The 14,971-nt window shown below is 43.6% G+C and overlaps 1 protein-coding gene across 1 annotated transcript in view; it reads right to left on the reverse strand.

Moving 5' to 3' along the window:
- Positions 1 to 1,145: 1,145 nt before the first annotated feature.
- palb2 (partner and localizer of BRCA2) overlaps positions 1,146 to 14,971 on the reverse strand; it is a 52,917-nt gene continuing 39,091 nt past the window's right edge. The window contains 3 exon segments of the mRNA XM_069904897.1: positions 1,146 to 1,909; positions 4,041 to 4,198; positions 5,775 to 5,862. Of these exon segments, the coding sequence (XP_069760998.1) occupies positions 1,699 to 1,909; positions 4,041 to 4,198; positions 5,775 to 5,862 (457 nt within the window). The 3' untranslated portion in view covers positions 1,146 to 1,698.

A 14,971-nucleotide genomic window follows, 5' to 3' on the forward strand; every position in this document is an offset into this window, starting at 1 on the left:
CAGAAGACCCCAAAACACAGCAGCAATAAATATGGACAACAAAGGGTTACTTAAACAAAAGTTGCTTTTAATTATCTTTGAACATGAAAATAGAATCAAACTTTAACATCTCTATTGACTCACTTAACCCCCCCCCTTCTAATTCTATCGCACGTGTGTGTAATGTGTATGCAAGTTCAGCAAAGTTCTTTGGTTCAGTCCAATCTCACTGGTTGCAGGCAATTCTTGCACTGTGAACAGAACATTAATAAAGTTCACCAGGCTTTGGTACTTAACAGGTAAATGGTTACCACTCAGAAGGATTCTTGTTGGTTTTCAGAGAGAGTTTTTCTTGTTTCAGGTCACCACAGAGTTCCTTTCTGATTCTCCTATTCCAAGGGAAACACCGGGCCGTCTTCCAAAGCTTCCCAGCTTGTCCTTCTGGAACCGATGTTGCTCTCTCTCTCTCTCTCTCTCTCTCTCTCACACCCTCCTCTCTAACAGCAAAGCCTCTTTTTTTTCTACTCTCTGCCTGCAAAGATCATATGACCTTCCATACAGCAAGTTGTTTTCCAGGCAAAGCTACTACTGTCTGTTACATTTGTTGCCTTTTTCAAGTAACAGTCTATCATGAGTCTGAGTACTCTTGGAAAAGCTCCTGCAAAAATTCTGTTTTAAAGTGTTTGTGTGTGACCTGCTCTAACAAACCTTTCCCAATTTATCTCCCAAACACCTCTATATCCTCTGTCACATTACACACATTACGAATTAGAAAGGGGTTAAGTTAGGTTAAGTTAAATTAATAGCAAGAAGTTAAAGTTTGATCCGGTTTTTATGTTTGAAGAGAATTAAAATCAACTTTTGTTTTAGTAACTATTTGTCTTGGTGAATTTCTGTTGCTGCTGGGGATTGGGGTCCTCTGGGTTCGTAACAATATAAATAAAAACGCATGGAGAACTATGCAAACTGTGGCATGGGAAACCAAATGGTCAAAAGTTAGGCAGAGTATTGTCAAAATGTTCTCCATAGTGCAAGAACTCTGCTGCTCACATTTCTGCATTTGATGGCACTATTAGTCAGATTCTATCATGTGATGCATCTTTTTTTTTTCTATCTCTCGATATGTAAAAATATATAAAAATGCACAAGAGTGATTGATTGATTTTATTTATAAAGAGATTTGTGACATTATAAATGCTCTCTCATTGCCTGTTTAAACAAGTATTTACTCTAGTTTTGGAAACAAGTGACATATGCCAACTTTTCAAGGTTTAACCTCTTAATAGGTAAAAGCAACAATCCAAGCTGCCACATGGGAAGTAGAACTGAGCTGGTTTTAATGCTAGTGTATTCGAAAACAAACTGTCCAATTTTATGTCAAACAAATTGTTTCAACCAAGTGAACAGAGGAAGATATAATCTGCTCATTTATCACCTGACAAAACAATTTACATCACTCACCCAGGATTGCCCTCCAAGTGCATTTGAAAAGGATCAATGGTGTCTAAACACCACAGTTAAACAGTAAACTTCACAACTATTTAAATATAAATATTAGTTAAGCACTAAAGAGCGCATTACATTGTGTACTAGAATCAAAAATCACTTTGCTCATGATGAAATCATTTGGTCCTTCAGTGTTTTGGTGCTTTTCATCCAAAAAGGAAATAAACAGGTTTCAAATAAACAACTGATGATCTTGAGATAGTGTCTTGGCTCCTAAGCATTTGTATATACATACACTGTGCTGTCATTCTTTCTGGCCAGAAGACACCAATCCTCCTCTGCCCAGTAAAAAAGTGACCAGTCCCCATTGGGGTCATGTCGTAGTGTAGATGAGATACGACCAGACAGTATATCCCAAAGAACCAGGGTTCCAGGAGTTACAATTGCTGCAATGGACTGTCCCTTCACACCTCCATCAACATACCTGATTAAAGAAATAGTCAACAAATAAAGTGAGGAAAACAATATTCCTACATATGTGTTACTGATTTAATTAAAAGAACATAGTTGACTAACTAGATTTGTAGCTCATGGTTAGTGTGGAATGTGCCAAAAATGGCTCTGTCAGAGCAAGTAGAAGAGAAAAATCTGCAGACGCTGTAATTGTGATGCAATACACCAAAGTGCTGGAGAAGCCCCTTTTCTTCAGTACAAATTAATCTGTTACCAGATTAATCTGTATTTCAAGCCCAAACTATTCAATGCATAAAAATAGTTTTTCTCATGTCAACTGTGGTTCTTTGCCAATCAGTTTTATTTGATAATCAACATTCTTTTTTTAATATTTTATTTAAGATTAATAATCACAAACATAATAATTACTACATCTAGGTACATATATAATGTGATTAATCAGTTTTATATATAAACACCACCCCCCACCCCACCCAACTAACACCCTCGCTCCTCCCTACCTCAATCAACTGATTCTTGACAAGAATCTTGACACATGTCAGCACAACACTATGGACTTCTGGAGATTTCTATATGTTCTAAGAACATGTGTATGGAATATAATGTAAAAGCTTCAAAGGCACTGACATTCAGAGGAACCTGGGTGTTCTTAATCACTAGTACAACAAAAAATTTGAGAGGTACGTTAACCTTTACTGCGAGGTCTCCAGGACATGATTTAAAGCACCGTGATACTGTTAAGATCAGGTATCCCAACCCAAGGAAGGGCATACATGCAATTGATGGAAGTGTAACCAAAAGTTATAAGATGACACCTGCATAGGCAGGTTTGTCCTTAAGAGGACAGGTTAACCTAGAGGCCTCCGAAGTGGTTGATATCGACTCCTGTAGGGTCAATAGAATAATCCAAGGGGTCGATAAATGCCAGGGGGTCAATAAATTGCGGTCGATTGAACTTTTGTGGTCGAAACAGGGGTGGTCTACAAAAAATAGCACCATGGCAAGGATGGCCAACTCTTGTGAGAGCTGGCCTTGGTGGCCGCCATGTGGTATTTGGCTTCAGCCTCTTAATAAGTAAAGAGTGAAGGACTGACAGAACGGAGAGTTATATGTCCAACGCTACCGCCATCCCCCCCACTTTGTCCAGCACTGCCACCACACCCCCGTCCAGTGCCCCCACACCCCCGTCCAGTGCCCCCACACCCCCGTCCAGTGCCCCCACCACTCACTCCAACCATCACCCCCTCAAGGATTCCATGCCTGGTGGGTTGGGGGGGGGTCAATGAGGTATCAAGGATTCCTTGAAGATGTCCATAAACTAAAAGATTTGGGGACCCCAGTAACCAGATCATACTAATGCTTTCTCAAGTTCAGAAGATTGGGAGCTTTTACACACAAAACTCTTACAAAGTCACAATTCCAAAACAAAGAATAGCCTTTCAAGTGTAGTGGTAAACTTGATGCTATTGCAGCGTCAGTGACCTAGGTTTAAATCTGCGCTGTCTGTAAGGAGTTTGTACGTTTTCCCCGTGTCTGTGGGTTTTCCCTGGGTTATCTGGTTTCCTCCTACTCTCCAAAATGTTCGGGGTTGTAGGTTAATTTGGATGTAATTGGGAGCCATGGGTTTAAATGACTAGAATTGGCTTCTACTGTGCTATAAATATTTTTTAAAATTTCTTTGTGCAGATTACTCAAAAGTCATGTTTAAACCTTTTTACACGACCTATAAACTTTTTTGTGAACTTCTTAATGGTTCGGATGGTTAAGAGAGTAAGGTGGATCATCAGGGAGAGAATGCAACTGATCGAGAGAGAGAGTAACAGAAAGAGCTGATGACACATGGCAGTCCAAGTTTATGATTGATGTACGTCACCAAAGCAGATTATGACAACTCCATTTCCTCTCAACACAGCTGGGAATCCTAGCCCATGAAGATGTAATGCTAATCATGCAATCAATGGGAAAATAGAAATTGCAGAGAAACCTTTCCAAAGGAAGTTGGATTGTATGCATTTAACACAGAGGTCAATCTAATACTGCGGATGAGAGTGACCAATCTATGGATAGCCAGAGTTCTACTGAGCATCAAAAGGCATTTTCATAAGGAAGATATTGATGCATATTTAGTAGATAAAACTTACCTCCCACTACATTCCACAGGTAGTGTATATGACCTTATGGGTCTACTCCTCCCATTCATGGGATTAACTCCAACCATTCTCAAAACACAGATCCGTCCTCCAACCGATCCTTCACAGGTGCCAATGTATCGACAACTGAGGAGAATGAACAATATTCCCTACAGTTCAGAAAATAAAACAATGATTACTATATTTATTTCACCTCTGCAGAATTTTTATTGTGAATGTAGGAGCTGCATTCATGATAAAATTGATTTAGTTATCATCCTTTCTATTTACTAACAAGCAACTCTCTAGTCTTTAAGTCAATGCATTCTTTGCAAAGATCATAATCTGATGATGTTGATAATGATCTAGAACATGTATGCAATGGCAGAGAAAAATCAAACTGCAAGAATGAAAAATATACAGTGCTCTTTGGGGAAATAGATGCACATTTCAGGTGTCAAAACATAAACTTTAAAAAAAAAATTTAAATAAAAAAGTGTTAGACATACAGGCCCTTTCCAGCCCACGAGCCCGTACTGCCCAAATACCCAAATTAACCAAGAAACCCCATACGTTTTTAAGGGTGGGAGGGAACCGGAGCACCCTGAGGAAACTCACGCAGACGCATTGAGTACATACAACCTCCTTATAGACAGCGCTGGATTTGAATCTAGGATGCTGGGGCAATAAAAGCACCGCGCTGACCACCGCGGGGCAATAGAAGCACCGCGCTGACCACCGCGGGGCAATAGAAGCACCGCGCTGACCACCGCGGGGCAATAGAAGCACCGCGCTGACCACCGCGGGGCAATAGAAGCACCGCGCTGACCACCGCGGGGCAATAGAAGCACCGCGCTGACCACCGCGGGGCAATAGAAGCACCGCGCTGACCACCGCGGTGCAATAGAAGCACCGCGCTGACCACCGCGGTGCAATAGAAGCACCGCGCTAACAGTGTCACCCCAAGAAACATCACTTTCTTTCCCTTATTGTTGACATAACTGTTGAAGTTTCAACTGCAAGTTATTTCATCAAGAAAACAAACAACCAGCAGGACTAGAGATTGTACAGCTCCAAAATAGTTACATTAAATATTGTTGATCTAATGTTCCAAAGCGGTATATCTGGATTTCATAACATTATTAGAAGCAAACATTCAGTATTTAATGACAATTTTTTGCTCAGAAGCAACTGGGGCTTTGAATGAATAGTCAATGTTTATTTTTCCTCCCAGAGTCAGTCTTGCTTTAAATTCTTGATTAGCTAGGACATTAAAGGTTATGCAGAGCAGGCTGGGTAGTGAGGCGGAGTAGGAAATTATGCTCAAGATTGAATGGTGGGGCAGATTCAATGGGCTAAGTAGCCCATTTCTGCTCTATGTCTTATGGTCTTCCAAATAAGCAACGTGAACCTTGCGTCTAAATGACATTTCGGGTTGAGCGCTTCATCAAGCTATGCATACTTGTATGTATTTTTACCTTTCCCATATAAAGGACACTGCTTGACCTGCTGAGTTTCTCCAGCATTGTGTTTTTACTTCAACCACAGTGAATACAGATTTTCATGTTTTACTTCTGGATTACATGCAGGTCCAAAGTCCCCACCATCATTACATCTATTCTATTGCACATCGACTCTCATTATTTTGCCACTGGTAGCCTTGTTAGAAGCAGAAATATCACAAAGCAGTGTTCTGTGAAAATTCTACACTGCCTGTCGTTAGGAGGGTAAACTGCTGCGGCTTACAGATTGCGAATATGCCTTCTGGCAGATGGTGCCAGGGTATCTTTCACTTAAATGAATCCTCTTTAGGAGGTGCCCAGTCTTCAAGTTCCTAAGAGGAAAACAAAATATCAATTAGGACACCCCTCTACAGTAATAATGCCAGATGATTTATATTTTTACAAAAACAAGCAGTGCCCAAAGAAAACAAGGAGAATGAAGGAGAGCGTAACATTAAAATGCTTTCAGTTGTGTAATTCCACTTTTATCTTGTCGATTTATCACAACTGGGTTCAGCCAGTAGTAATGTTTGCAACCCTGCTTGAGGAAACAAAAGAAAACTCCCAACCATGTCAAGACAAAGGTATCAAAGAGAACAATGAGACCATAGCTAGGAAAGAAAGGGAGCTTGCAGGGCAAGCAGAGCATCTGAACTTGGCTCCTGAGTATTTTATCATTTTAAGGAATGAATAAAATTTAGTGTCATATACATATACAATGAACAGATGCAATGGAAGTCTTACTTGTTACAGCCTTCCAGGTATGCAAAGCACACAAAGATAATAAGGATGAAGGGGAAAAGAACAATCAACTAAATTATAATAAACATTCAGTTGTTGGTAGTTTAAAAAAATATGCTAAGTTGGTAGTGGAGACATATCTTTGGAAGTTTTAAGTAATGTTATGGGTAAGGCAGTACAGAGATGTCCAAGAGCCTGATAAGGGCTGGAAAAATTACTTCGGTACTTCATGCAGAAGGTAGCAGTGAGAAGAGAAACTGGCGAGGGCGATGGGGGACTTTTATAAAGTTGCCAGCTTTCTGGTTTTAGGTTGTGTTTGAGCATTATATTAGTTGCATGATATTTACATTAATTTCAACCAAGCCACAAAATGAAATCAGATCAAATTGTCACAAAAATGGTCCATGTACAATTAAAAGTTAAAAAACTTGAATTTTTAAATAGTTTTTCAAAACCAATGAATTACTTTTTTGAAGGGTAGTCCCTTTTGTAAAGCAGGAAATAGGAATCAGATTCAGAATTTATTGTCATGACCAGGTTATTGCTTTGCAGCAGATTTCAAAATAAACAAAACAGTGCAAGAAAAAGACAAAGTGAGGTAGTGTCTACATTTCATTGTTCATTCAGAAATCTGATGGCAGAGGGGAAGAAACTGTCCTTATGCCATTGAAGGCTCGTCTTCAGGCTCCTGTACCCTTTTCCCCGATGGTAGCAGAGTGAAGAGGACACGGCCTGGATGGTGGGATCCTTGAGGATAGTGGCTGCTTTCTTAAGACACCGCCTCTTGTAGATGTCTTCAATGGAGTGAAGACTGATGCCTGTGATGTCACAGGCCAAGTTAACAACACTCTGGAGATTTTTTTCCCCCCATCCTCAATGTTGGCACCACCATATCAGACAGTGATGCAACCAGACAGAATGTGCTTCACTGTAAACCTGTAGATGCTTTTGAGTCTTCGGTAACGTACTGAATCTCCTCAGACACCTCACAAAGTATAGTAGCTGGTGAGCCTGCTTCATGATTGCATTGACAAGGAGGCTCCAGGACAGATCCTTGGAGATGTTGATATCCAGGAATTTGAAGTACTTGACCCCCTCCAACGCTGAGCCCCTCCAACGCTGAGCCCCTCCACTGGGCTGGTTTGTGTTCTCCGGATTTCCTCCTGAAGTCTGCAATTATCCCCTTGATTTTGCTAACTTTGAGTACAAGGATGTTGTTGTTACACCACTTAATGAGCTGATCTGTCTCCCTCCTGTTCGCTTGTTCATTGCCATCTGTGATTCTGCAAACAACCATGGTGTCATCGGCAAAGTTGTAGATCGCATTTGATTTGTGCCTAGCCACACAGTTGTGGGAGTAGAGTGAGTAGAGCAGTGGGCTAAGCACGCATCCTTGAGGTGCGCCTGTGTTGATTGTCAGTGAGGAAGATGTCAGTGAGGAAGAGACATTGTTTCCAATTCGTACTGACTGTCGTCTTCTGAAGAGGACGTTAAGGGTGCAGAGTGTTGGAATCTAGGCGTTAAAACATTATGAAAGAAATGATTAATTAATAAGTTTATATGTACTGCATGGTTCAGGGAAAAAGAGGAATGTGATTAAGAGGCAATCACAGCATGGAGCAAAGTTGGCTGAGCAAAATTATCTACTCCCAAAATACAGGGAGAGGAAATGCATAAAACGATTTAGGAGGAATGCTCAAACTGAAGGAGGTGGTGAGTAGCACAGGAGACACAGGCCAGACCAGAACAAAGAATGGCCTGCAAGAAACAAAGGGAATGGAAAACCAGTCTAGGAGGAAGATTAAGGCAGGAGGAGGTGTTAAAGAGAACAGCAGAAATTGGCCAGACAAGAACAGAATGGTGATTAGAAATATCTTGGGATGAATTAATTTCTGATCCAATCAACAGGATAGTCTGGCTTGGAGGATTAAGATGGGAGCGCTACACCTCAGATATCTGCAAAACAGGAGATGACTTGTGATAACCCTTATGCAAAAAGATCTAGCAAAGGAAGACAACTTTTGTTCTGTATGATAAGGTCGATCTATATAAACTGAGCCAACTGGACAATAGGGGTCAGTCTTGGGGAATAGCTCACTGTGCAGGTGACCTATGAACTAATGACTGACCCAGAGCTCTGTTAAGTTTTATTCTTGTGCTGTGTAATAAATTGACTGTTGAACCGAATACCTTCTCCTATCACTTCATTCAAAGAACACACTGGACTCAGACTACACATAGACTAAATTAAGAGTAAGGTAAAGCCAGAGTCCGACAATTTGGTGACCCCGATGTGATGAAGATGGAGAAGTGACGGAAGAAAAAGATACAAAACACCGGTCGATTGTGGTGTGGTGATAACAACAAGTGACCGTTCAACAAAGGGAGGTAAGCAGACGCCTGTTTAAACGAAGTTCTGCTATTGGCAACGATAAAATTGTGTGTTGTCACTACTCTGCAAAAGCCCTCGTTAAAGCCAAAGAATAAAACAAAAGGGGGTTGGAGTCCCCCTAGTAGAACGGGGTTGGAGTCCCCTGTAGTAACAAGGGGGTTGGAGTCCCCCTAGTAGAACGGGGTTGGAGTCCCCTGTAGAAAAAAGGGGGTTAGAGTCCCCCTAGTAGAACGGGGTTGGAGTCCCCTCGTAGCGATCTCGAGAGAAAGGTTTAGACACTTGGCCAATTAGAATAAGGTGTATTGTGATAGTTATTTGTTTCTATAGTGTGTAATAAGTATTTGATTATGGATCATGTGCCATAGTAGTGTATAATCAGTATCTGTAGAAGGTGTATTGTTTTATAGTTATTTGCTTCTATAGTGGATAAGTATCTGTTTAGGAATCGTCTAGTGTATCATAATAGTTTATAATAAGTATTTGTTTAAGGATCGTGTGTAATGTGCTGCTGGTGTTCATAATAACGTGGGAAGGGACGAAGTAAATTGCAGGGTGTCAAAATCCTACCAGGGGAGAGACCCAGTGAAGTACGAAGTCTAAAGGGTTAAAGATCAGAACGGAGATGGAAGGAGTAAATAGGGATGTAGGGCAAGAGCTCGGGGGAGACAGAGGGGTTCCCCCATCTGTAAACCGACAGTGGGAAAAAACAAGGAATCAATTACTGGGAGGATTACCGAAGGGAGAGGAGGTACAGGCTATGGCACGGTACGAACAGATATGGAGAGAGCTGCAGAGTCAGGGGAAGGTACCACGAGGGTTTGAAAAAATCCGGCTGGTACTGTACTTAGGAGAAGCAGAGAGGGAAGCAGCCAAGGAGGTACAGGAACATGAGGCAAAAGGACAAGGATCTATATGGAATAGAAGAAGGTTTAAACAACAGAGAGAAGTGAAGGAACAGAGAAGGGCAGATTTACACATTATGACATTGGCTTGCATGGCTGTGGAAGCGAACCTTCAACATGATATTAAAAAGGGATCCCATAACACTAAGGAGAATACGGGGGAGGTGAAGCCGTCAGCCCTGTTATATCCAGAGTTACCGGAGACATTGCCACCACCTTACCCTATTCCCCAAATGCCAGCGATGCAGATAAGTGAGGGAATAGTGAATGTCACTGAGTTAACAGGTCCAGAACTACATGAGGCGAAGGAGAGACTGAAGAGAGTTGCACAGGAGAGAGTGGAGGAAACAAAAGAGTGGGTGCACGAAGTACAGAACAATAGATGTGCAGTAAGGAAAAATAGTAGGGGCTTGGGAAATACAGATGAGAAAGAGCTGGGACAAGAGGAGAATAGGAAGGGAAATGACCCAGCGAGTGTCAGATGGGAACGGGAGAGAGAGCAGAACGAGGATACTGATCCAGCTAGTGTGAGTGTTGAGAATGAAGAGGAGGAACAGCCAGTCACGATCAGGGGAAGCATGATCACACACAGAAGACAGAGTCAGGATAACCCTCGTTCCCCTTTGGGATATGCGTTGCGGGACAGGGAGGAAGTACGGCTTTCAGAAAGGTATAGACAGATGCCGCTAATTTATGAGGGTCCGCAAATTGGGGAAAGGTATCAACCCTTCTCATTCACCGACATGAATTGTATTTTGGACAAAATGCCACCTCCGACTGAGGGAGGTGGAGCGTGGATGGGAAAGTTCTGCCAATATACGATGGGACATAAGATAGCCATAGGGGATTGGAGAGCATTATTGGGTAAACAGCTTGGGTTGTGGGAGATACAGCAGGTAGAAATGATCGCAGGAATCACTAGGTGCCTCAATGCCGAGCCATTTGCTAACCATGCTACGGCAGTAGGAGGGGCAATGAGAGATAAGTTCCCCGTTCCCCCCGGTGTCATGCAGTCCCTGACCTTTTCCATAAAAGAGGATGAGGAGATCTCGACTTTTTTGAGTCAGTGTAGGGAGAGTTGGACTGATAAAGCAGGAGTACACCCAGCCACAGATCCCTTGCAGACTACACTCTTTAGGGCTGCAGTAATGAGTGGACTGCCAGCTGTAGTTAGGGAGGCATTAGAGAATAACCCATGATTCGGAGCCGAACAGGAGTGTGGGTATGACAACGGCTCTGTATACGCTTATCTTTGTGAGGTTTTTCAGTTGGTTGTTTTTCCAGACTCTTTTGTGTAGTCTTCCAAAGGCGCTATTTGCCTTGGCGAGTCTGTTGTCTATCTCATTGTCGATCCTTGCATCTGATGAAATGGTGCAGCCGAGATAGGTAAACTGGTTGACCGTTTTGAGTTTTGTGTGCCCTTCCCAAGATCGTATTATATGGCGAGCTCTCCACTGGCCACCGTGACAGAGGTGCACCAAAGAAAAGGTACAAGGACTGCATAAAGAAATCTCTTGGTGCCTGCCACATTGACCACCGCCAGTGGGCTGATAACGCCTCAAACCGTGCATCTTGGCGCCTCACAGTTTGGCGGGCAGCAGCCTCCTTTGAAGAAGACCGCAGAGCCCACCTCACTGACAAAAGGCAAAGGAGGAAAAACCCAACACCCAACCCCAACCAACCAATTTTCCCTTGCAACCGCTGCAATCGTGTCTGCCTGTCCCGCATCGGACTGGTCAGCCACAAACGAGCCTGCAGCTGACGTGGACTTTTTACCCCCTCCATAAATCTTCGTCCGCGAAGCCAAGCCAAAGAAAAAAAAACAAAGAAAGAGAGAATAACCCTGATATTCCTGGCTGCTCGAGTGAGCAATGGGAAAAACATTTGACCCATCACATGAAGCGTTACAGGGCTAAGCAAAAGGAGGACAAACAAACTACGGAGTCGGCACAAGTGCAACTCCTTAAGCTTCAATTGGAAGAGGCTAGGAAAAAGGCAAACGAGGCAAAAAAGATTTCCTCAAAGGGTGCGAACCAGATGATTCAGCAGCCACCGCAGCCACCACAAGGGAATAATATGAGTTGGCACCCAGCCCCATATTGGGCACCGGGTCCCACCTATGTGGGCAGAACGGGAGGTCCAATGGGGGGATTCCGAGTAAGAGGGAGAGGTCGGGGTGTTCCACGAATGCAACCAGCCGTATGTTTTGTATGCGGTCAGCCAGGACACTGGAAGAGTGACTGCCCCCTAGCTTGGGATCCTCGGGACACTGGGGGAAGGGGATATGGACCACCACAAAATGAGCATTGGGTCCAGCCCCAGAGATCGTCAGTGCCACCCCCAGTACATCAGGCACCCTATGCGGCTCTAGCTCCGAAGAGACAATTCCCTTTGCTGACAGAGGAGGAGCAATATTGCCCACAGTGACGGAGCCCGAGCACCCACGAGCAGGCTAGGTTGGCAGACCCTTTCCTGCAGATTAAAGTAATGGACTTTTACCCCCTCCATAAATCTTCGTCCGCGAAGCCAAGCCAAAGAAAGTAATGGACATGGAAGTATCCTTTTTAGTGGATATGGGAGCCAGATTTTCAACACTCACTGGCACTGAATTTCAAGATAAAACATCATCCTCTAGCGTCCAGCTGATAGGGTTCTCGGGTACACCAGAAAATCTGCCGTTTTCTACACCACTAGTCGCTTCGGTGGCGGGACAGACTTTTACACATCAATACATTTTGTCAGCCAGGTGCCCTACCAATTTTTTGGGCAGAGACCTGTTGGTCAAGTGCGGAGCATCGATCCTTTGTGGACCCAGCGGAATAGAGGTCACCTTTCCAAATGGATATTCTATGAACTGTTCAGTAACTACACTTCATTCCGGTTCTCAGATGTTGTTGGCAGCAGCTGGAGGATCCACGTCTGAGGGACAATGGGCTGACATTTACTGGGGGCTGTTGCAACCAGAGGACCCACTGAAGGGAGGGCTGCTAAAGCCTTATAATCAATGGAAGCCGTGGATCCAGACGTTACACCCGTATACCCCTCCCTCGGACCCTCCCCATATGACCCTCTTTTACAATAGGGATGGGGATGAAATGTATCAGCATGCCTTTTATGAAGAGGTAGAGGGCATGCTATGGGAAATTAATTCGGACTACATAGTGGTAGGAAAGGAGGGAGTGGCCGCTGCGGTGGCACTGACATCTGAACAGCTGGAATGGTATGCGATGGCAGGTGAGGCCATTCCTCATGTCACCCTTGCAATTGGCACTACTCATCAGGCAAAAGATTTGGGACCGATGTGTCGGAACTTGAGGTCCCTTAGTGACTGGTCTGACACCCAAATACCGACAGTGCAGTTCTCCTCATCTGGTCAGGCATACAGAATTTTGTCCCCGACATATGATCGAGTCCTCCTTGAGCATAGACAGATTGAACGCTTTCATGGTAGAGAGAAGATGGATCACCCCGACTCGGCCCCGATGCTAGATTCTCTCCCTGAGAACCTGTGGTCAATGGGATCAGCAGATGTGGGTTTTTGTCAGCAGGTTGATCCCATAACCTTCGAACTGTCAGATTACACCCCTATTTGGCAGATGCAGTATCTCCACAAACCTTAAGCTGAGGAAGGTTTGGCAGATACCATTGATGGCCTTATGTATTCAGGGGTGTTGGAACATTCGTGTTCTAGTTGGAATACACCCATCTTACCTGTTCCGAAACAGGACACGGGCAAATATCGGATGGCCCAAGACTTAAGGCGCATCAATGGTATTGTGTGAACACCCACAGTTTCAGTACCAAACCCATATACTGCCATGACTGCTTTAACCCCTAACCACAAGTGGTTCTCTTGCATAGATTTAGCGAATGCTTTCTTTTGCTTGCTGCTGGCAGAACCATTAAGAGATGTGTTTTCGTTCACGTATAGAGGTAGAAAGTTGCGGTATACTAGGCTTCCGCAGGGCTTTATCTTATTTCCAGGGATTTTCAATCAGGTGTTGAAAGAACAGCTGGGGGGGCTAGCACTACCAGGTGGGGTAGTTCTGATCCAGTATGTAGATGACATCCTATTAGCAGCACCTGATCATACTTCCTGTTTGGAGGCCACCTGTCTCCTGCTCGTGCAGCTGTTCAAGGCAGGCTTTAAAGTCTCTCGCTCAAAGCTGCAATGCTGCAGACAGGTGGTCACCTTTTTAGGGAGAATGGTCTCAGCGAAAGGCACAGGGATTTCTCCTGCACATCGAACAGCGATACTACATCATCCAAAACCAAAGACAGTAAAAGAGATGCTTTCGTTTTTGGGTTTGTTAGGTTATAGTAGGCAGTTTATCCCATCGTATGGTGAGTTGACACATCCACTGCGAACTTTGGTGAATGAGCAGGGGATGAGGAATCTGGGAGCTACACTTGATTGGACTGCACAGGCTGAGATGAGTTTTATTCTATTGAAGCAAGCTCTTACAACAGCTATAAATTTGGCGATTCCAAATTATAAACTACCTTTCTTTTTGGATGTTTCTGAAAAAGCACACACAATTGATGGTGTTCTTTTTCAGAAAAAAAGGGGGTGGAAGATGTGTGCTCATGTATGTGAGTATCACACTAGACCCGACGGAAGACAGGCACTCACCATGTACGAGACATGCAGCGGGAGTAGCAAAGATTTTACAAAAGGTGGCACACATAGTAATGGGACATGGCCTGACGGTATTAACAACACATAGCATTGTAGCATTTGTGAGCTCGACAGCATTTACAATGACTTCGCTAAGGCAGATGAGACTAGAAAAGATCCTGAATGCTCCAAATGTTACAGTTACCCATGAAGGCATTAACATGGCAGACAATATGGGAGAGGGAGAACTACACTGTTGTGAGAAGAGGGTAGTGAAGGATATTAAAATAAGACCTGACTTACAGGCTACACCCTTAAGAGAACCAGATGAAACCTTGTTTACAGATGGGTGTTGTTACAGGCACCCCACAGATGGATTGAAAGCTGCCTATGCGGTGGTACGAAAAACTACAGGAGGATTTGAAGAAATCATTACAGGGACAGTGAGAGGAAAGGAGTCAGCACAACTCACAGAACTACAGGGAATGATAGCAGCATTAGAATAGGCAGAAGGGAAGGAGGTCAATATATATACAGACTCGGCATATGTGGTAGGGACAATACAGGTTGAACTTAGTCAATGGATTAGAAGTGGGTTTTTAACAGCAGCAAGGACCCCAATTAAACACGAGAAGGACGTTAGGAAACTGGCTGAGGCCCTCCTGAAACCAAGGGCATTAGCAGTTCTTAAATGTAAAGGACATGATAGAACAGATACGATGGTGGCTCGGGGAAATCAGGAAGCGGACATGGCCGCTAAAAGGGCAGCAGGATACGGCCCTCAGTTT

Source organism: Narcine bancroftii, chromosome 12, assembly GCF_036971445.1.
Source record: "Narcine bancroftii isolate sNarBan1 chromosome 12, sNarBan1.hap1, whole genome shotgun sequence".
Taxonomy (NCBI): domain Eukaryota; kingdom Metazoa; phylum Chordata; class Chondrichthyes; order Torpediniformes; family Narcinidae; genus Narcine; species Narcine bancroftii.